The sequence below is a fragment of the Stegostoma tigrinum genome, chromosome 17 (assembly GCF_030684315.1).
Source record: "Stegostoma tigrinum isolate sSteTig4 chromosome 17, sSteTig4.hap1, whole genome shotgun sequence".
NCBI lineage: Eukaryota > Metazoa > Chordata > Chondrichthyes > Orectolobiformes > Stegostomatidae > Stegostoma > Stegostoma tigrinum.
Window position 1 is genome coordinate 40382465 of NC_081370.1, and position 21798 is coordinate 40404262.

General features: G+C 39.8%; 1 protein-coding gene across 2 annotated transcripts in view; it reads right to left on the bottom strand.

The window, feature by feature from the left end:
* The window catches only part of kiaa1549la (KIAA1549-like a), a 254858-nt gene that overhangs the window by 97361 nt on the left and 135699 nt on the right, over positions 1-21798 (bottom strand). For both annotated transcript variants that reach the window (XM_059652107.1, XM_059652108.1), the window contains exons 7-11: positions 20242-20301; positions 18162-18313; positions 14740-14911; positions 13578-13741; positions 3218-3405 (exon numbers count right to left, since the gene is read on the bottom strand). In XM_059652107.1, the coding sequence (XP_059508090.1) occupies positions 3218-3405; positions 13578-13741; positions 14740-14911; positions 18162-18313; positions 20242-20301 (736 nt within the window). The remainder of the gene's footprint in view (positions 1-3217; positions 3406-13577; positions 13742-14739; positions 14912-18161; positions 18314-20241; positions 20302-21798) is intronic.

The following is a 21798-nucleotide window of genomic DNA, read 5'->3' on the forward strand; positions in this document are numbered from 1 at the left end:
AGGGGTAAAAGCCCTCTGCTTTTTCATCTCCTGTACGCCCAACGAGTTCCCCTCCAGTGACACTCTCATTTGCTTCGCAGAATAGTCTTCATCCTCAATAAATTTTCCTTTGATTTATGTTACTTCCTACAAACCAAAGGGTTGGCCAAGGGCACCAGTAGGTGCCTGACCTATGCCTGCCTCTTTGTGGGATTTGTGGAACAGTCCCTCATCAACCACTACACTGGCACCATACCCCACCTCTTTCTCCACTATACCGATGTCTGTATCGGTGCTGCTTCGTGCTCCCATGAGGAGCTCAAGCAGTTCATCAAGTTCGCCAACACCTTCCACCGCACCCTCACATTCACCTGGACCATTTCTGACACCTCTCTCACTTTCTTGGATCTCTCCTTGTCCATCTCACCACTGACACCCATTTCAAACCTACTGACTCCCACTACTAACTCGACCTCACCTCCTCTCACCAAACTTCCCGCTAAAATGCTATCCCATTCCCTCAATTCCTCCGCATCTGCTCCCAGGATGACTGGTTTTACCCCACGACATCCCAGATCTCCTCCTACTTTGCACACCAGATATTCCCCCTTCTTATAATTAGATGCCCTCAACTGCATTTCCTCCATTTCCCACATTTCTACCTTCAAACTCCCTCCTCCCCAACAATGATACAGATAGAGTTCTCTTAGTTCTTATGAGCCATCCCACCAACCTCCAAATCCAACGCATCATTCTCTGTCATTTCCGCCACCTGCAATCAGACCCCACCACCAAAAAGATATTTCCCTCCCCACCCGTCTGCTTTCTGCAGGGACCATTCATTCTGCAACACCCTCAGCAGCTCCAAACTCCCCACCAATTTCTACACGACACACAGCACCTTTCCCTGCAACCGCAGAAGGTGCAACGCCTGCCCCTACATCTCCCCAGCCCCAAACAATCCTTCCAGATCCGGCATAGATTCACCTGCTCTTCATCCAACCTAAGCTACTGCATCTGTTGCTCCCGATCTGGTCTCCTCTGTATCATCGAGACCAAGTGCAGCTGCAGGGACTGATTCGCAGAGCATCTGTGCTCTGTACTCATCAACCAACCCAGCCTCCGGTTGCCATCCATTTTAATTCCCCTTTCTACTCCCTTGATATGTTCATCCTTGGCCTCATCCACTGTCAGAATGGGACCAAATGTAAACTGGAGGAACAACACCTCATATTTCGCATTGGGAGCTTACAGCTAAAATAGTGACTTCACCAGCTTCAAAAATCCCTCCACCCCAACCTTATCCCATGTCCTGCCCTCTCCAACCCTGATCTAACCTGTCCATCTTCCTACTCAACTATCTGCTCCACCCTTCCCAAGCACAATAACCCCCTACCTGCATCCACCTATTACCATCCTACATAACTTTTCCCAGCCTCACTCCCCTCCCTCTATTTACAACTGTGCTCCCCTCCCAATCTTCAGTCCGGATGAAGGGTTTCAGCCCGAAACATTGACTTTCCCGCTCCTCAGTTACTGTCTGACGTGCTGTGTGCTTCCACCTTCACATCTATTGGCTCTAACTTCCTCATTCTTCCCTGTATTTCTGCACTATTTTCTCCCTCAAAGCTTTATCCAATGCCATTTTGAAAGACACAGCTAAATGTATTTCTCCAACCCTCGCAGTGTATTCCTTTGACAATAATTAAATGCTGACACATTCTGATCTCTCCACTCAGCAGAGTTTTACTGCACCGAGATTTATATCCTGACAACCAATGTACAATCTAAAGTGGTGTGTGTCAAGCAGGGGTAGGGAGAGGGTGGTAGGAGGCGTGAGGAACTGACAGACAGACTGCTACAAAAGTAACCTAACCCACGCATTGCAAACTGACAGGATCAGGCATCATGTACTCATTTGTGAGCTGTAGCACTGCTGCTAGACCAGTATTTACTGTCCATTCAAAATTATCCTTGAGAAGGTGGTAGGAACTTTGACCTTGACTATGACTGAATGGCTTACTACACCTGTTTGAGAAAGCAGTTCAGAGAAAACCATATGAGGTGTATCTAGAGTCAAAGTGGGCCAGACTAGGGAAAGACTGCAGATTTCCTGCCTTATAGGATATTAGTGAACCAGAGGGATTCTTATATAGTTTCATGGTCACCATTCCTAAGACTAGCTTGTTTCTCTTTCCCAGAGAGTTGTAGATGCTTCAACACTGAATATATTTAAGGTTGAGATGAACACATTTTTGGTCACTAGGAAATATGAGACACTAGACAGCTTATCAGTCTTAATAACAATGATTAAGGAGTGTGCACAAGGGGCTACACAGTTCACTCTTAAATTAACTCAAGCTTCCAATTACCATGGCAAGATCTGAACTAATATCTGTACATTTTTGGTTTAGGCATCTAGATTACTAGCCTATAATCACTATGCCCAAAGCTTTATATTTTCCCAATTACTTGCCAACTACTGAAGAGAGTTGTTTCCATTTGAAACAACTACTGAAGAGAAAAACAGGAGGAAGGCACAAGATGGAATCTCTTCCAAAAAACAGAGGGAGGCTTTAATTGTTTTACATCCATAACTGCTAGGCTGTTGCTGTTTGGGGACAGTGGGGTATTGCTGTTACAGGATGATCATTGACAAAGGAGACTTCACTGGACCTAAGCTATCTAAGATTAACTCCACTTTCCTGCCAGGTTTCACCTGTGGCATGGGGCCCCTTCGTCTGTCCATCAAATCCCAGATGAAGCCCCCAATCGGCCAGCTGATTGCCACAAATAAGCTGGCCACCCCAACTGGTTGGGTAACTATTTCTACTGCATCACCCATCTCCAGTGAGATCATTTGCGGATCCTAGTTTGTGGACAGTTGACCCAACAATGACCATTTGGATTCCTCTCTTAGTCCCACTTCCACAAATTTAAAAATAGTCTGCCATTTGTGTCTGAAATTTTCACTGCTACATTGAATACATTCTCACACATGTTCGACAGAAAATGAAAGGCACCAGATTTTGACTGTGAAAAACTGATCATCCATGTGTTCTGTAAAGGCAACTGTGTTCACACTTGTTATCAGTAAGTTGCTGACCAACTACGTCAATGCATATCTGATCACAAGAGCTTGATATCTCAATAAATTTACATTGTCAATAATGTGACCTGATACATTCTTTGGCCAATAAACTGTTGTGCAGCATCTTGCACTCATTAAAATGCTTACCTTCTTCGGATATCAATGGTTTTTAGTGATTTGATGTTAACTCCATCCTGGGAGCCTTCTCTTTCTTGAGGTATGAGTGCATCTCGGCCAGGCAGTGGTAAGACCACAGTCTCTTGAGTAATGGTCACTTCGTCTTCTCCTCCCTGTTGACCAATGTGCTGTTTGGCATAGTCAAACCCTTGGACTGGCTAGATAACAAAATCCATTTGAAACAACAAAAAAACAACAAATTTAATACTAAAAGCTGAAGAATAATCTTCTCTTAGGAAATTGGATTTCTGTAATTAAGGACTCTATAGAAATCAGGAGGTAGGAAGAATGGGAGGAAAATGGGATTAAGGTCAGATTCAGCCAGGATAATACTGAAGGATGGGGCAATCTTGATGGGCCATTCTACCAGCTCCTGCTTCTATTTACGTTCATAGAACAACTGGCAAAAGTTTTGTAATAATTTATGCATTTTTCCAAAATGTTCATCTTTTATGAAGGTACACTGTAAATTCCTCTTTCCCTCTTCCAAGTTGTTTTCAATGTAGTTGTGGGAACCTTATGTATTTTCATGAAGCTTTAAGATAGCTGTATGTATGATTTTTCTAAAATTCACTAACGTTAACGAAAGTTAACAAAAAACTTATTTTGCCAGCTCAAATGCCTACTAACTGGGAAGAACTTACTGAAGTTAAACAGCCCATTCTATCTCTTCTAATCCATAATCGACATTCAGGCTCCAAACAACTTTTTTTCTTTAAATTAATTAATTTGGATTTAAGCATCGCTGGTGAAGACAACACTTGTTGCCTATCACAAAGCATCCTTGCAGACGTGGTGGCAGGCACCTTGCTGAACCACTGCAAGGAATGCGGACAATGAAGTCGCTTTGTGGTCCCTTTCAGGTAAAACTGAAGTGGCACGCAGAGTATGTCGGTGACACGTGCAGTTCAGAACTGGCAATGAAAGTAGCTTTCTTCCCCTTCAGATTATTAGTGAATGAGACAGACCACTTTTAGTGATAGCTTCCGGGTCACCATCACTATCTTATATTCCATTGTTGTGAAACAAGTTAAATTCTACCGGTGACCAGAAGAGATCTGAATTTTTTTCTCTGGAGTGTTCTGCCTCTGGTTATCTACTCAGTAACATTAAGACCATGTTCCTACATACCCTTCATGGATAGCTCGAAGGCTATGCACTTTTCTGATGAGCCTTTGGTTTCTGAATAAGGGTTTCTCAACAGGAACATAAACATCCAAGGAAAATAACTATTGATCCCTGCCTGACAGAAGGATGTTTGAATGGAAAATCAGTCTCAAAGCCTCCTAAGTCTCGTACGTCAAAACCATCACAGATCTCTAAAAATGATGACTAGCATTCAGGGTAATACAAACCTTTAAACTTTTGTTAACTTTTATATATATATATAGATTTCTGAGCAAAGTTATTATCAGTAGAGAGGAGGGAACTCATCATTGGAGAATGAAATTGTTGTTTGCATTTTGCACTCAAAATCAGGAGCATCAAGCAACTCTTAGCAACAGGAACTTGCAGTATGAAGCCCCGCTGATACTGTTCAAATAAGACCCTTTGTTAAAAATCTCAGAAGAACTAACTTTGAGCAACTGTGAGCAACCACTTGGAGAATGAAAGAAGAATAGCAACAAAGGAGGCTTCTGGACATTCCAAATCACTTTGCATTCACACTTTTGAAGTGTAGTTGCTGTTGTAAAGACAACACAACAGCCAAGCTGTACACAAGTTCCATAAACAGCAATGTAACCAATGGCCAAGTAATCAGTTTTAGTGATGTTAATTGAAGGCAAAATATTCCATTATATCAAGAGTGTCCAATAATGTTTGTTAATACACTCAGCAAAGCTGAACAGTGTCTCCCTTTCAAATTGGTTGCCAGCAACGTTCCAACTTATAGAAATGATACCCATGTGCTCCTAACTTATTATCTTATCTTGTTGCTTTGCTTGAAGTCAGTGATTTATTCCCATGCATCAGAACAAATACCCTGATAACAATCAGAAAGGATACAATTAGGAAAATCTCCGGTGTGATCAAATAACAGACATATTATTTCCTCACATGTAGCCTGTTGTCTTTTGCCAGAAACCAAGATGAAGGAGATTAGAAAAATTGTTATGGATGGGGAGAAAATTCACTAAATACATAAACCATATAAACTATGGTTTCATAAGTATCAGGTCATCAGTAACAAATCCAATTAAAAATTCCAGAGATGCCTCTTCATTCAGTGAATGTTCAAAATATGGAACATGATATAGGAAACTGAGTTGCATTAGAAGCAAAGTTCAGAATACAGCCAAGTATCAAGCTGAATATAAGATGCGAGGGGTGTAAAATTTCTTCCTGAACTGCCACTTCAAAAGTTGCTATACAGGAAATGTCAAATCCTAGGAGAGCAGACACAGCTGTGAGCCACTACCCATATGCTTCCCTCTGTATATAATTGAAGAAGGCTGCATAGGCCAGTCAAGTTTAAATCTCCAGGGGATTTTCATTGGCTATCATCGCTTGGAATGTCACCATGCAAAGAAACCTTTCTCCTGGAAAAGGCAAACGAAATCTAAGAACATGGTAAAAGAGGCAAAGAGAAAGAACTGGATTAGATCAGTGAAGGGAATCCAAAAGGTCTTCTATCAAATATAAATTGTCAAGGTCAGCCAAATAAAGGATGAGATGGGCCAGCAATCAAAAATAGGACATCTTCTTTGAGACCATGGCTGGGGTACCAACTCGGTGATTTGCACCCATCTTCACCAGAGAAGGGAATGCCTCTAATATTGTAATAATGGTGGATGGTGTCATGACCCTGGATAAGATGAAAACAAGAGCACAGGTACTCAAATGGTTGGCAACCTTCATGTTTACCTGTTTTAAATAGACTACACCCTCGGTTACAAAGGGAAGTAAGGCTAGAAATTGTCAAGGCTCTGGTGACAATCTTTCCAATCCTACTCAGACTTGGTGCCACGAGTGGAGGATTCTCAATATCACATGTTTAAAGAGGTGGAAGAATAAACTTAGACATTTAGGCAAACACTGCGTATGGGGAGATAATTACTCGGCAAAATGAAAACGTATTTAGGAATTTTTGGGTTAATACATTGTTATCAGCATTGATATGTTACAGACAAATCATAACAGAGTTCCTTGGTGAAGTCATAAAAACAATGTACACAAGGTAGTCTTATTTATACTGCGTGTACAAACATTCAAAGGGTGTTTAATAAAGTACCACATGATAACTGGTAAACAAGATTAAAATCCATTGACTTAATGGAACACTGGTAATGTGGAGGCAAAATTTATTATGCACCACAAAGCACAGAGCTGTGATGAGTGGATGGTTCTCAAACTAGAGGGAAGTGTACAGTGGTGTTTCCTGAGGGGTTGTAACAGCACCAACTTTTTCATATATATGAATGATCTTGACTTGGATACACAGGGCACTATTTCAACAGTTGCAGATGGCCAGAAACCTAGTAACAGAGAGATGGATAGTAAGAGACTTTGTGACATCATGGACTGTCAGACAAGACAAATGACGTTGTTTCACAGTAATTATGAAATATGTGTAACATTAAAATACTGTTGCACCTCATTCAACAATGAGAAACTTTTTCAGGGATTTTTATTACAAGATTAACAGCGTAGGAGTGAAAGTTCTCATCAACTAAATCGGCCATCGCAGTGGGCAAAAATGAAATATTAAAACTAAAACATTGAGAATTTCTACTCTTTCCCATTTTAACACTGCTGTACACAGACGTATTTTGAATAAACTAATGCTTCTGTTAAAAGTGGATTGAGGTAGACAAAGATATTGACTCATATGAATCATTCACTCGTTTACATCTGGGCAGTTTTTTAAATCAACAACACATTACTGCATGTGCCATTATAATTGGTTACTGTTGCTTTAAGGCAGCATTTGTCAATAACAGCCCAGTGAGTTACTCTTTCTGAATCAATATCAGGCAAATGTAGAATGGATTAGTGAATCTTAAATCATTTACTGCTGATCAATGCCACAACTCACTAATTACTTTCGCCCCTCTGGGCAAACCCCCGGTTGCTCTAAGAACGTGACTGATGGTGCTTGAGCATTCTTAAATAGGTCATTGAGGTGACGGATATAGGTTATAGTGATTAATAACATGCAAGCAAACAATGTTTGATTTTAAAGTCTGTTGCTGAGCCATAATTCAAAGCAGCATCTGATTCTGTTTTCCAGTCGTGGGACCTGGACGTTTCTGGCTAGAAGTAGATCAGCCAGCCCCTCAAACTGCTCTCGCATTCAGTAAGATCATGGCTAAAATTGTGCTTCATCTCCACAGGGATCCATAGCTCCCCAATTCAGCTAACAGTCCAAAAATCTATCAATCCCTGCTTTGAATATAGTAAGTGACTGAACATTTACAACCTCTTGAGATAGGGAATTCCAAAGATTTACAATCATCCAATGGAAGAATTCTGCCAGCGTCTTTTACCTTGTGACTACAGCCCTATGTTCTGGGTTCTCCAGTCAGGAGAAACAGAAACTCAGCATTTTCAATGTTAAACCCTCAGAATGTTTTATAGTATTATACATATACCAATAAGCTTCAGCTCCCATTCCTCTAAACTTCAGCTTATTATCTACTCATTGAATGTAATCACTGCTTGTAGGAATTAGTCAGATGAACCCCTGTCCTTTAAAGCTATCTTGCAGGTGAGGCACTACTCACAAGCCTGCACAGATAATAGTCTGCTTGCACTACTGGTAGAACTGGCAAGTTCTCCCAGATGTGCTGCCAATATTTATTCTTCAATTACAGCAGTAAAAATGAATAAGTTATGGATCATTGTTGCCTTAGAGGCCTTGCTGTGCGGAAAGTGGCACAACGAATGAGAGGAAAGCATGTTTACAACTGCAAGTAAAGTTCATTGATTGGAAAGCAATTTGGGACCTACAGCATTTTTGAAAGGCACTAGAGAAATACAGAAAGCCTCTCTAATGAAGGGTCTAGGCCCGAAACATCAGCTTTTGTGCTCTTGAGATGCTGCTTGGCCTGCTGTGTTCATCCAGCTCCACACTTTGTTATCACAGAAATCCAAGCTATTTCTTTAAACTACTAAAATATTACTTTCGACAGAAAAAAAATTGGTGACATTTGATACAGCACTATGATGACTTACAAATATCTAAGCATTGGAATAAGGGAAATGTAGGTTATTGGGAAATACGAAGGCCATTAAACGGCAGTGCTACAAGTCAATGCCGTAACGTGAAAAGTATTTTCTTTTGTAATTACATGGAGTGTGTTTTTCTTTCAATTTTTTATATTAAAAATGCATTATTCAGTAGTATTTCAGTGATTGCAAAATACATTACGCTGATGGAGATTGTGAAGTCAATGCAGGGTGGAGACTTTAATTCTACTGATTGAGAATAGCTTGTTTTATACCCAATATTTCAAGTAACACAAATATTAGCCTCTCCATTTAATAGGCTAGCATGGAAATGTCTAATTTTCCTAACTGTTGACAGTAAACACAGCCATATTAGAGTGTAGCCAAGCACATATTCCAACTGACGATCAATTGCTCTAAGCTCTGGAACTTGTGAGCATGAAAAGTGACCTCATTGAAATGTACAAGACATTGGAGAGTCAACAGGGCAGTCACAGCAATTGGGCAAGCGATTTATACAAGTAATGCCCCACTGAGGTCAGTTAGTGGCTTTTCAAGCATTACCAACACACATGGGTTGAGTGTAGATGTTATTTGTCCTGTTTGTCTTGGCACATCTTTCTGTTCTGCTCACATTCACCATCTCCTTCAGTGATACTTCCTTTTTCCATGATTATGCTACCTATCTATCATTCCCCACATTCTTCACCTTTAACATGTGTTATACAGTGAAGCAAAAGTCCAGAAGCGAGCAATGATGTTCACATTTCAACTGGAGTTTCCAACATTAACAATAATTCTGTTAAGGGTGCTTTGTTGAATTTAATTTTCAATTAACATTATTTTGCACAAAATGATATGTTAGATGGGGAAGGACTCTGGCTGGAGTTGTAAAGTGAGGTTTTGTTATATGATTCTCCTTTGCTGGTCTCTTAGGTGTCTTGGCTGTTCATCACTTTATCACCGGCAGTTGTGCTTTCAGCTAGGTTAAGCCCAACATCTGGAATTCCCTCCCTAAAACATCTCTACCTCTCTCCTCTTATAAGATGCTCCTTTTATAAGATGCTCCTCAAAATCTATTGCTTTGACCAATCCTTCGGTCACCTGTTCAAATATCTCCATAAGTGGCTCGATGCCAGATTCTGTCATTAACACTGACACATTGGGAAGTTAGACTCGACAACTTTAAGGGGATTTAATTGGTCGTTGGATAAACATATGGATGATAACGGAATAGTGTACGTTAGATGGGCTTCAGATTGGTTTCACAGGTCGGCACAACATCGAGGGCCGAAGGGCCTGTACTGAGCTGTAATGTTCTTTGTTCTAGACTACATTAAAATATGCTATGTATGTACAATTGTTTACTGTAACGAAACATGTTTTTATCCACATGAAACTCTCACGTACGCACAAAACTAACCCCACTCATCCTGTTCCTGGATTATAAACTATGCATAGCTTGAAAATAAGTGATATTCTGTTATCAAGTCATTTTTTTTGTTCATGCGTTTTCACTGTTGGAGTTTTTTTTTAGAAAAAGTGTTCATGCCTGGTGGAATACCATGGTCCCTTTTTTTTTCCATTTATTTACATATAATTTAGCCATTGCCTCTATGAGATGTTAACTGGGTCAGGAAAATTAATAGTCTGAAACTTCCACAACAGTTACCCGGAGGGCATTTTTCACAGTCTGGAAAGATCCAAATCCATTATCATGCACAGCAAACTCACAAGGCATTCAGAAGAATCATTTATGGACACACCTCATTGTTATATTCAGCTAACAAAATCTGTCTGTTTGAAACCATTTGCTTACAGTCAGCCACTTGCTATCAAAATGTCAGCCAACGTCAAGTGAATAGCACTCTCATCTCTGAATCAAATAGTTTAGGAGTTCATGTCCCACTGTAGATTTAGGTCCAGTCCCACATTCTAACAGTCATTTCACGTGCCTCACCAACAACACTATTAGGTGCCACAGCATCATTTCAAAGAAAAACACAGAGCATCTCTGTTGTCTTCATTTTTATCGTTAAAACCACATCATTAAAGCAGATCATCTGACTGTTACCACATCACTGTTATGATCCCAGCGGATGTTCTTATTGGACAAGTTAGGTACCAGACTGAAATCTGGCTCATTTGATCAAAGTTTGCTTAATTTTGATATTAATTCAGTGGTCTCTCACTGCAGCATTACCACAAAATGCTGCTGATTTTGCTACCATAAAATAGAAGCTCATTAATAAAAGAAATGAAGATAAAACAGATAAATCTAGACTGTTTACTCATACTCCAAATTCAAAGATTTTTAAACACAAAGTACAAGTTTACTTCCATTCATCCCAAAATTCTCTGATAAATGTAAAAACAACAGCTTTTCTGTACTACCCAAAACAGATATCCTAGTACAGTACTCAAAAAACACAACATATACAGCACTCAAAACTACCATGCATTCAGTTCTAACACAAGAGTCCTTGTTTCTAACACCTTGATAGGCTTAAATCATTTGTAACTTTAAGCTATAAACTGGAACTCCAGATTGCTTCTTTCTGGAGCCTTTATTTGGCAGAACTTAAACAGTAGTCAGTTTTAAGTAATCTCCTCAAGGTTTTATCACAACACCTCTGGTATAGAACTAACACTAATTCTTTATTCCTAGATAATCTAATTTCACAATCCTTCTCTTCTTGGGTGGACCAGTCTATAAACAGGACTGCTGAACACAAAAAAAGCTAATAAAAAGCCTCTCTAACCTACAGATGCTTCCATGAAGCTTTAAAAAAAAACACTCCTGAGTTTCTGAATTGGAGCCTGTTTGGGTTGTTTGGTCACAAAAACCTACCAATATACCAAAAAAAAATGCTCAAGCCAGACCTCAAATACTCTATTGAAAGAAATCACTATTGTTGCAGCAACGTTTCCAAGTTAACCATTAACTTCAGACACACACAGAGCCCACCTTACACCTCAAACCAATGCTAAGTATATACATATATAAAATCAGTTTATATCACGCTGTTTATACATTAATTACATGAGATTGTTGCTGAGTTCGTGATTTAATAGCAGTGATTATACTTAAAATAGTGATCTAATGCAGGCAAAGTTCACTGAGAATGTATAAGTTTCCATATAAATGGCAGCCTTTCCTTCTTTTCTAGCCCTTTCACAGTAAAATAAATCTGGTCAAAGCAGAAAAGAAGGCAGAGCAAAACCAAGATCATTCTTGAAAGCAGTACACTGTGTAGGCTGCCTAAGGAGTTTTGGTGACCTCATCAGATGTTTACTCCTGAAATTTTACACTTACTTGGCCATCAGTTGCTTGAAGTACAACACTTTCACAAAGGGTGGCAGGCAATAACTTACTGACAATATACTACCTGTGTTCAGCACTATGAATGAAGTCCGAATCTGGTAACAGATGCAAGTGGTGGCAAGAGAGTTGCAATATAATACAAAATCAATTAATTATCACACTGCAATATAACAATAATGCACAACGAGGGATGAATTTCTCTCTCCTTGGCAACTGGACGAGGTGGACTAGACTGCTCATAAACTTGGCATAATATCTGAACCTACAATAAGTTTCTGGGCAAATTTCTGTGCCATCATTATGACATTGTATTTTCACTCCCATAACATTGTTCTGTCTCAGCTTACCTGCTGCAGAAACTCTCATGAAGGTCTTTGTTGTCTCTAGATTCAACTATTCTAATGCTGCCCTGGCTGGTCTCCCACTGTCCATCAAAAACTCTGCTACCTCTGTCTTAACACGCATCAAAGCCTGGTCACCCATCACCACTGTGTTCTTTAGTTCATATTGGACTGGCATGAATCAAGCAACATTCTCAACCTTGTTTTCATATTCCTTCATAGCCTTATCCCCTCATTATCTACAATACTTCTACATCCATAGCTCTCTCAGACTTCAGGCTGTTTCAATTCAGATCTTTTGAGAATCACTGGTTTTAATCTTTCCATTATTGGTGGCTATCCTTTTAGTAAATTCCCTCTTTGAATCTCTTCATTTCTTTCTCCTGCTGAAGGAGTTTCATTGAAACCTATCTCTTTTACCAAGCTTTTAATCATCTGTCCAAGTATCTCCCTAAGGGCCTCAGTGTTTTTTTTACTTGATATTTTTCTCATAAGGGTTAGGGGCATTTCACTGCATAAGATGTGCTCTGCTACTAACCTCCATCTCAAGCCTCAAGCACTAATGAAACTCACACAAGTTCAAGAAACAGCATCTCATCATTCCTTATAACACTTTGGCTTTAACAATGTGATTTATAACTTTATATCTTAATTATTGTTCTCATTTCCTTGGATAGTAGCCACTGGAGATAGATGGTTGCATGAGAGTCATATGGAATGAAGAAAGTGTGGTCTGATGCTTTGGGTTAGTAGGGAATTTCCTGTAACTTCATAACCAACAAAGTGATTTACGTGCTGAGAGTTCTGCATTTTTCTTCGTCACCTTCCCATGTTGCAGAAACCTCTTCTTTGGCTTGTTTTCCTGCCTTTCTTCTTTTCTGCTATTGCTTTTTTCACTATCTGAGTTAAAGTCTGGTCAATTACTTTATCAACTTTAATGTTGTTATCCAAGATTAAGAAAAAACAAGCAGTGGCATTTAATTGAGCACAGTTTATAAATCATTCAAAGTACTTTATATCTGCCAGGAGAGCCTTTGTAGTGTAAGTGGTAGGGTCCCTTCTTCTGGTTCATTAGAAAATATCTATAGCAACACCAGTAAAACTGGATGCGGAATGACAGGCGTAAGATTGAGGAATTCAGTAAACTTTTTCCTCAACCAAGAAAGTTAGATGTATCTTGAAATCAATCTCTCCAAAAGGCTTAGAATCCATTAACATACTGCATCTTTTCTTTATTTACTTTTGTCACTTAACTTCTGTTTTTCTCCATGTCACCTTTCTTTTTGCTCTGTCAACCACAGCCCTGTTCTTGCTACATACGGTTAAATCTTTAACTTTTCTGAGTTCTGGCAAAATTACCAGTGTTAAACATTAAAGGTTTCTCTCTCTCTGCAGTATTTTCAATTTTTTTCCTATTTTAATTTGCAAATTAATGCAGAGTTTAAGGTGAATGACTTCGTCAGCATCAATTCCATGAGCCTGAACTGGTGCTCACCTTTGCTCTCTGGTGAAGATTTGACATAGTCTCGGATTTAAACTCGCCCTTGTTTTTCCGGCACAGTACAGCGGAAATAATGATGATGATAATGGTTACCACACCAACAGGAGCCAACACTGCGGCAATAATCCACAAGTTGTTTGGTGGACTTTTCACAACAGCTGCACAAAGAACAAGAAGATTAAAAATAATTGCCTCCAACAACACAAACATCAATATTGCTATAAATGTTATTCAGTCTCTTTGGGGTGAGTAGTGTAACTTTTCAGAAAACTACCTATCCAGGAAAACCTAGGAAATCAAACAAAAAGCCAGTTTTGCACCCACACAATATTGTTTATTCCTAATTCTTGGTACTGTCCTCGTGAGAATTTTCCACAATGTCTAAACTCCACTGTGGCTGTGCCCGATCCAAATTTTAAAAAGTAAGGTAGCCTGCACAGTATAGTGCACTTTTCACAATCTCAAAAGACCCCACAGCACCCCATGGCCAATAAAGCATTTGATGAGATTAGTACTATTGCAAAGTAGGAGAAGGTAGAGACAACAGAGCAGGGGTTTACAAACAGCAACAGGATAAATGACCAGGCCATCTAGTTTTATGATGTTGATTGAGGCAAATATTTTTCAGTGCACTGTACTGAGTTCCCCTCCTCTTCTCTAACTAGTGCTGGGAGATCTTTGTAATACCCTTGTCATCCTTTGTCATACAGAGACTCCTTGTTTGGATCCAGCTCCACTAGATCGTTTTACTTTCTAATTCCTCACCAATGCAGCTATTCTTTAACTGGACAGAGAACCTAAGAATGTTCTATTCTCTTAGATCACCTGACTACAGAGCAAAGTTTCCTCAATAGAAGGAGGCTATTTGACGATTTGTGACAATGCAAGCCCTCTGCAAGAACGTACTATGTTTTAAGGGATCGGCTGGATGTACCTCTACGAAATGCTAAATTGCTCTCAGTAGCAGCTTGCTTTTTGAGAAATCATTGAGTAAAACATTTCACACATTATAAATTCAAAGTTTACAACTGTAGTGAAGTCTGCAAATTGGAAAGTCTAGCTCCAGTTTTTGATCTATATTATGTAGTCCTATTCAGAACCTATCATCTGCTGCCTCTCCACTCTCCTCTCTGAGCAAATAATAGGCTCTGCTTACGTTCTGCTTGGAGTTGCACGCGATAGCCTAACTCCAAGGCCATGGTCTGAGAATCAACTGTATTAAGTATTTTGGCTGCAGTTGTGCCCAGCAAGGCTCCACCATTCTCCAAGGCATAGTACGTCAATTCGGCTGGACTCTTAGGACCAGGAAGGCGTTTAATGCTGACCAACTGCAGAAAGAAATAAAAGCAAAGCCATCATCAAACGTCAGTCAATGATAAATCCAATCACAATTTTAGGGCATTCTGCTTTACTTTGACAGGTTTTTGAAAGCACTTGAGTGAATATGAAACTGAATACCATGTGGAGTAGAGACAAATAGCAGAGATGCATTTAAGGAAAGGCTGGAAAAACAAATGAAGGAGAAAGGAGCAAATGGGCATGTTGAGAAGATAACGAAGAGATCTGCATAGAGCATAAACGCTAACAAAGAACAATTAGCTTTTGGCTTGTTTCTCTGTGCATCACTTTTTGGGCCATGTTGATCATGTAGGTGACTTAATGATTCTCCATATTTTGTGTGATTTCTTGTCATCTGTAGTTTACTTTCTATATACAGAGAGTTTTGAAAGTGGCCGTAATAATTTTGTTAAAAAGCATATCGAATCCAAGGCTTTATAAAGTGAATGCAAAAGCATTAAATTTATGCTACGCCTTTACAAATCATTGGTCTGGCTTTGGATGGAATATTGCATCCCATCCTAGCCACCACACTTTAGAAATGATGCAAAGGTTGGAGAGGGTGAAGAGGAGATTTATCAGATGGGTATGAGGAATGAGCAGCATCGTGTTAAGTGGAAAGACTGCGGAACTGTGGTTGTTCACTCTTGGCAGAAAAAGAACAACGGGAGATTTAACAGGGATATTCAAAATGATGAACTGGTTTGATACAGCAAGTCAGGAGAAAGTGCTTCCTCTAGTAAGTTGGTCAGTAACTATCTATTTCTTATGGTCTTATGGCTATGAAGTTACAGAAAATGAGGTCAGGACAAGAAAAACAATTAGAGGTATTTTCACATAGATCTGGAACACGCTGCTTGAATAGATAGTGGAAAAGAATTCTACAGGAAAAATTAAGAAACAGTTTCACTTAAGCAGAATTAAGTTTGGAAAATAGATACAAAAGAAATAAAAATGGTTTGGCATCTGCGCAGAAAAAGTGGCCAAGTTCCTCTCAGCAGGGTTCAAAAATGTGCTTGTTTATTGCTCCAACGGAATGTGACAGCTCGCACCAACAGCAATTACGAAAGAAGTAAATTACATTTCCAGTCATAAAATAAACCATTAATTTGATTGGCTTCTTCACAATTGTGTGCAGATGTGGCTACATTGAGAAAAGTAAATCAATATGACAAAGTAAACAGGAGGAATACCAATCAATGGTTTTAAATGTATGCCTGACCTAGGCCAGTAGCACTGCTTGCCCCCAGAAGGCACGAGTGGGAATGTGGCAGCAGGAGGTTTTAGCCACATACCCTCAGTCAGTAAACTGGGGCTGGATTTGGGTTTCCTGGATAATGCTCTCCCCCCTCTTAAAATTACCAGACACAGTGTGTATCCAAGTCTGCAACTGGGACTTGAGTCTATGACTTTCTGATTCAGAAGCAACACATGCTACCTTATGTATGCCATGAGGGCACGTGTCACTGAAGGGCAACTCTGCCATCCGATACCCCTCCACTCAACTGAGTAGGTCAATCATGGGACCAGGGGAGAAATAAACATTTGGGCTCACAGGACAGCAACTTGCTGTACTCCTCTAACTGTCCTTGAAACCAATTTCCAAGAGGCCCGAGATGACAGTAGATGTTAACATAGGCCATAGATTCCATCTGCTAGATTTCTGTTTCAGTTTTTCTCCCATCAATTGTCAACTATGCCCCCTTACTCTCTATAGCACTAGAAGAGCCCATCCAGTTTGGGGGTAACACTCTCCCCTCCACATCAGAAGGTTATGGGTCCTCATCCAGCCCAGGATGTGACAGACTATATTTTTGGGAAATAGTTTTGTTATAACGCACATGAATATGCAAATAAGGAGCAGCCCCTCAAGTGTTGCCCTGTTCTTCAATAAAATTATGACTTATAGAATTGTGACCTGAAATCCATACTCCAACCCACTCCACTCCAGAGAACCTCTCAATTCCCTCATTGGAGAAGAATCTCCCTAACTTCAGCTTAAAAGTATTCAATGACTTCAATTCCACATCTCTCTGGGGGAGGAGAATTCCAAAATCTCACGTCCATCTTACAGGGAACATCCTCAATTTTAAACTGTCTTCTGGTCTCTCCCACAGGGAGAAAACATACTTCCAGCATCCAACATGTCTAGTTGCCCATGTTGTTATATATTTCAATAAGATTAACTCTCATTCTTCTAAACTTCAACTGATCCAGGCCCAGACTGTCCAATGTTTGCTCAGTAAATAACCCCCTCATCTCCGATATTGGTCAAAGAAACCTCCCTATACTGCTTGACATGCATTTCCATCCTTCAAGGAGATGAAAAGTAATCGCAGAACTTCAGATGTGGCTCCATCAAATTGATATTACCGTAGTAAAGCATCCCTACTTCTATATTCCATTCCTTTTGCAATAAATTACAATGCTCCTGAATGTGCACAGTGAAGGTGCACAGCATTGTCTAAGGTGCGGTGAAACTAAGATCCTGTCTGCTAGCTTGATGGATGCAACCACAACTCTACCTGAAACCAATCAATCATTCTCCCTGCAAAACATATTCATTGGCCACCGCAACTGATTAATTATTCATTTATCTAATTGATCTTAATATTGTCTTAAGTAGGTGTTAGGCATGGCTCGACTGGTAGCAGTCTCTGAACTTCTGAGGCTGGAGGTTATGGCTTCAAGTTCCATTTCAGAGCCTTAAGGTGGCTTCCCAGTGAAAACACTGCAAAGTCAAAAGGGCCCAACTTTGGAATGAAACATTCGACCGATATGTGCCTGCCCTCCGAGGAGAGAGTACAAGATTCCATTCTGCTATTTCTAAGTTCAGGGATGGCATCTTGAGCAATATTTGTCCTTCAACCAGTATCACCAAAATATATTTTTTCAATATTTCACTGCTGATTGTAAGATCTTTTATGTACAAATTAGCTGCTGTGGTTCACACATTCAAACAAAGACTATTATTCAAACTTATTTCAGTCATTGTACAGTACTTTGGGATGTCTTTGGGATTATGACAATGCTATATAGACGAACATCCTCCTTTCTCTTCATGGGACCACGTGTGCAAATTGGGTACTGTGCCTGTCTGTAAAACAGCAGGTGATTTTAAAAAAATTGTTTATGTTACATTTTTGTGTCAAGATAGCTCCACTCACCATCTTTCAAATCTGGAAAAACAACCTTTTGCAGTTTGCAAACCTCTCAAAAAATGAACTGATCGTGCCTGACCTGTACAGTGTAGCTGCCTTTTGTAGAAGCCCGTTTAAACCTTCGCCCTTGTTGCTGAGCTGCCATGAACAGGTTCGCTAACCTCTGCTCCATCAGGCTCGCAAAACGTTGATACTGCTCACCCAGAGAGGTGTTGTCAACACCCAGGATAACTGTTTGAAAACAGGAGGCAGAGCAGATTATAAAACAGTAATAGTAAGTCAGGTGCTAAGTGATCTAACTTTTCTGCATGGACTGCCCAGTTGGCATGGTGAGTTTATTTATTCAGGAAATGGGAAATTTTGGCAGAACAGCAAAAATGTTTTACTTCCTTTTCATAGTATCAACTGTGTGTGAAGAAATATTTTCAAATCAGTGCGGTTTGGGTAAACTAAGCAAGCTGGTGCCAACAAGTGTTGCAGATGAGCAGGAGACTATCCAGCCCATTGTGTCTGTGCTATCTCTTTGAAAGTGTGATCCACTTAGTTCTATTTCCTCAACCTTCTTCCAGAGAATTTTAAGTATGTATTTAATTCCCTTTTAGAAGTTATTTTGAAGACTTAATGCAGCACTATTTTTGGACAGTCATTCACAAACTATGTAAATAACATATTCTCATGACCCCTGCCTCTACTTACTGGTGCTCCAAAATTCTGCAAAGATCTTTCTCAATACTGTTCTTCAGTGTTAATCCCTTTAACAGATTTCTTCCCTTATTTACTTCCAAGAAGAGAGCTGCAATTTCTCTGGTCTTTTTCTCATAACTGAAAGAATCTTAGCCCTAGGAACTCTTTTAGTCTGGACATAGATCCAATAACAGGGAATTTTATGGCAGCTTGGCAGTTTCTGGCGCCAACTGGAAAGCAATGAAAGACCTGGACTGCTCACTTTTGGGAACGCCAGTCAGGTTACGAGCTGATAAAGCAGTCCAGAGGTCACTGGAGAATATTCTTTGAGATCAGGGCCTTGGGAGGCAGGAAGCCCAGCAGAGGCTAGCATTTCTTTTGATCAGCAGTACCCCCGGCAATTAAGATACTGGAGACATAGTTCAAAGGTTACAATTTTAAGTCATCCTGTTGGAAACTGAAATAAAATAAAATAATTCTGGTACAGGAAAGCCAGATTATTGTCAATACCTGATCAGTTCACCTTGGAAAGCTTCTAACTCTAGTTGGTCTACCTGACTCTAGTCTTGTACCACACATTTAACTTTGAATGCCGTTGAAGATTGGCGCACACTTACAAAAACAATTAGTATGTCAAAAAGCTTTTCAGAGCAACTTGGGAAGGACAATAAATGTTGACTTTGCCAACATCACTTACATCTAATCAATAGGGTACGGTAGCGCAATGGTTTTCTTACAGGAAGGACCAGAGACAGGAGTTCAAATTCCACAATGGCAGCTAGGAATTTGAAGGAAATAAATCTGGAACAGAAAGCTGGTATCAGTAATAGTGGCCATTGAACTACTGGATTATTGTAAAAACTCATCTAGGTCATAACATCCCTTCAGTGAAGGAAATCTGGGTCTCCATGCGCTGGCTCTCAAATAGTCTGACAAACCGCTTAAGATGCAGTTCACCACCAGGGATAGCAGGAAATGCTGGCCTTGCCTGCAATGCTCACACTCTACGAATAAACAAACAACAATTAAGGTCTTTTTCATCATTCTCTGTGAATCTTCAGCAACTCTTTAAAAGAAAAGTCCTGACTTAAATAATTCACTCAATAGATTTTACAATGTTAGTTTTCCCTGAGGGATACTGGCCTAAATGTTCCACCTTATTTCTTGTGAAAACTGACAAACCGTGTCTTGACAAGAAAAATGAACTTCTTTGACACTAAATTGCTGAGGATTCTAATTTTAGGCTCTGGATTATTTGTAACTGACTAGAAATGGCTGATGAATGATGTTCTCAGCAATGAAAACCCCTCTAGGATGTTTAGGTTGAACACAACATTAGTGGAGGCACAGGATCACTGGAAATGCAGTTAACTCCTTATGAAGATTAAGGCAACAACAATGGTACAACAACAATAATTTAGACAATGTTAACAAGTGTTTTCATAGAAATATTTCATATGATATGATTAACAAACCTGTAACAACCCAGGATTTCTCAGTCGCTAGTGAGGTGTCAAGATTTTCATATTCCAAAGCTAGAAAAGGAAGGAATGCAAAATGAAATTTGTCTTAAGAGTGAAAGTGGTGTATTTGAGGTCCTTATCAAAAGAACTACTTTTAAAAAGCACTTAAACAGGAAGAAAGCACATCAATTTGAATACAAAGGCCAGGAGAAAACAAAGATGGTCCATATCTCTTGAGAAGGAGGTCTTTGATGATGAAAAATACCTCAAAAAGGTGCACTTCCTACTGCGCAATTTTTTCCTGTCCTCCATCTTGGATGACCTGGGATTGTACGGTTTGAACTAAAGGGACAGGTTGAGTAGACTCGGGTTAGATTCCCTGGAATGTCTGAAGTTGAGGGGTGACCTTATTGAGGTTTATAAAATCATGAGAGGCATGGAAAAGGGAAATAGGCAAGGTCTTTTCGCCAAGCTGGGGGAGTCCAAAACTAGAGGACATAGGTTTAAGGTGAGAGGGGAAAGATTTAAAGGGACCTAAGAGGCAACTCGTTCATTCAGAGGGTGGTGAGTGTAAGGAATAAGCTGCCAGAGAAAGTGGTGGAGGCTAGTACAATTATAACATTTTAAAGGCACCTGGATGGGTATATGAATCGGAAAGGTTTACAGAGAAATGAGCCAAATGCTGGAAAATTGCACTAGATTAATTTAGAATATCTGGTCGTTTTGAACAAGTTGGACCGTAGGATCAGTTTCTATGCTGTACAGCTCTGTGACTCCATGTTCGAAACATCAATTAGTATGAAAATTGGCAGCCAACTGGATAGGAATTCATATGACTATTCCAATGATTTTCTGGATGGCATCTGACTGGCACTCTCTCTAAATTCAAAGTCATCCAAAACTCTGCTTGCTGGCTTACACTGGTTTCAGTTCTAGAAAGGCCCGTATTTTAAAACTTTTCTTCTCCATTTCAAAGCTGTCCATGGTCTCCCCCTTCCCGAACTCTGTAAACCCATCCATTCTATGAGCTTGTGAAAATTCTCCATTCCTGTAAAGTTGATCTCTTGTGTATACCCTGCCTTCAGCTGTCCGAGCCTGAAGCTCAGGATTTCCTTCCCCAAAGCCGGCTCTTGGTCTCCTGCTCCTCCTTTACGCCAGTTCTGAAAAACCTAACTCCTTGAGTTAAGTTGTGATTAATGCCCTGGTATCTCCTGATGTGACTCAGTGTCAAATTTCTTTGATAACTCTCCTGGAGAACACCAAGGATGCTTTACTACTTAGAAGCTGCAGTTTGTTGTTTAGCAATACTTCTGTGAAGCAATTTTTACACCAAGATCATTATGATCTGCTGTTGTAGAATTTGTATAAAGTTGGAATACAAGAACTTCATCCAAGGTGTTTTCAATTGCCTATTTATTTAATACAACTACATAAGGTGTTTACATATGTATATGCAAAAAAGATATCCGACTAGCATAGTTCTGCACACCATTTGTCCAACTGGATACATTTGCACAGTGAGAAAGATCACAATCTGTAGAAGGGCTTTGAACTAAAAAGTGGGGCGAG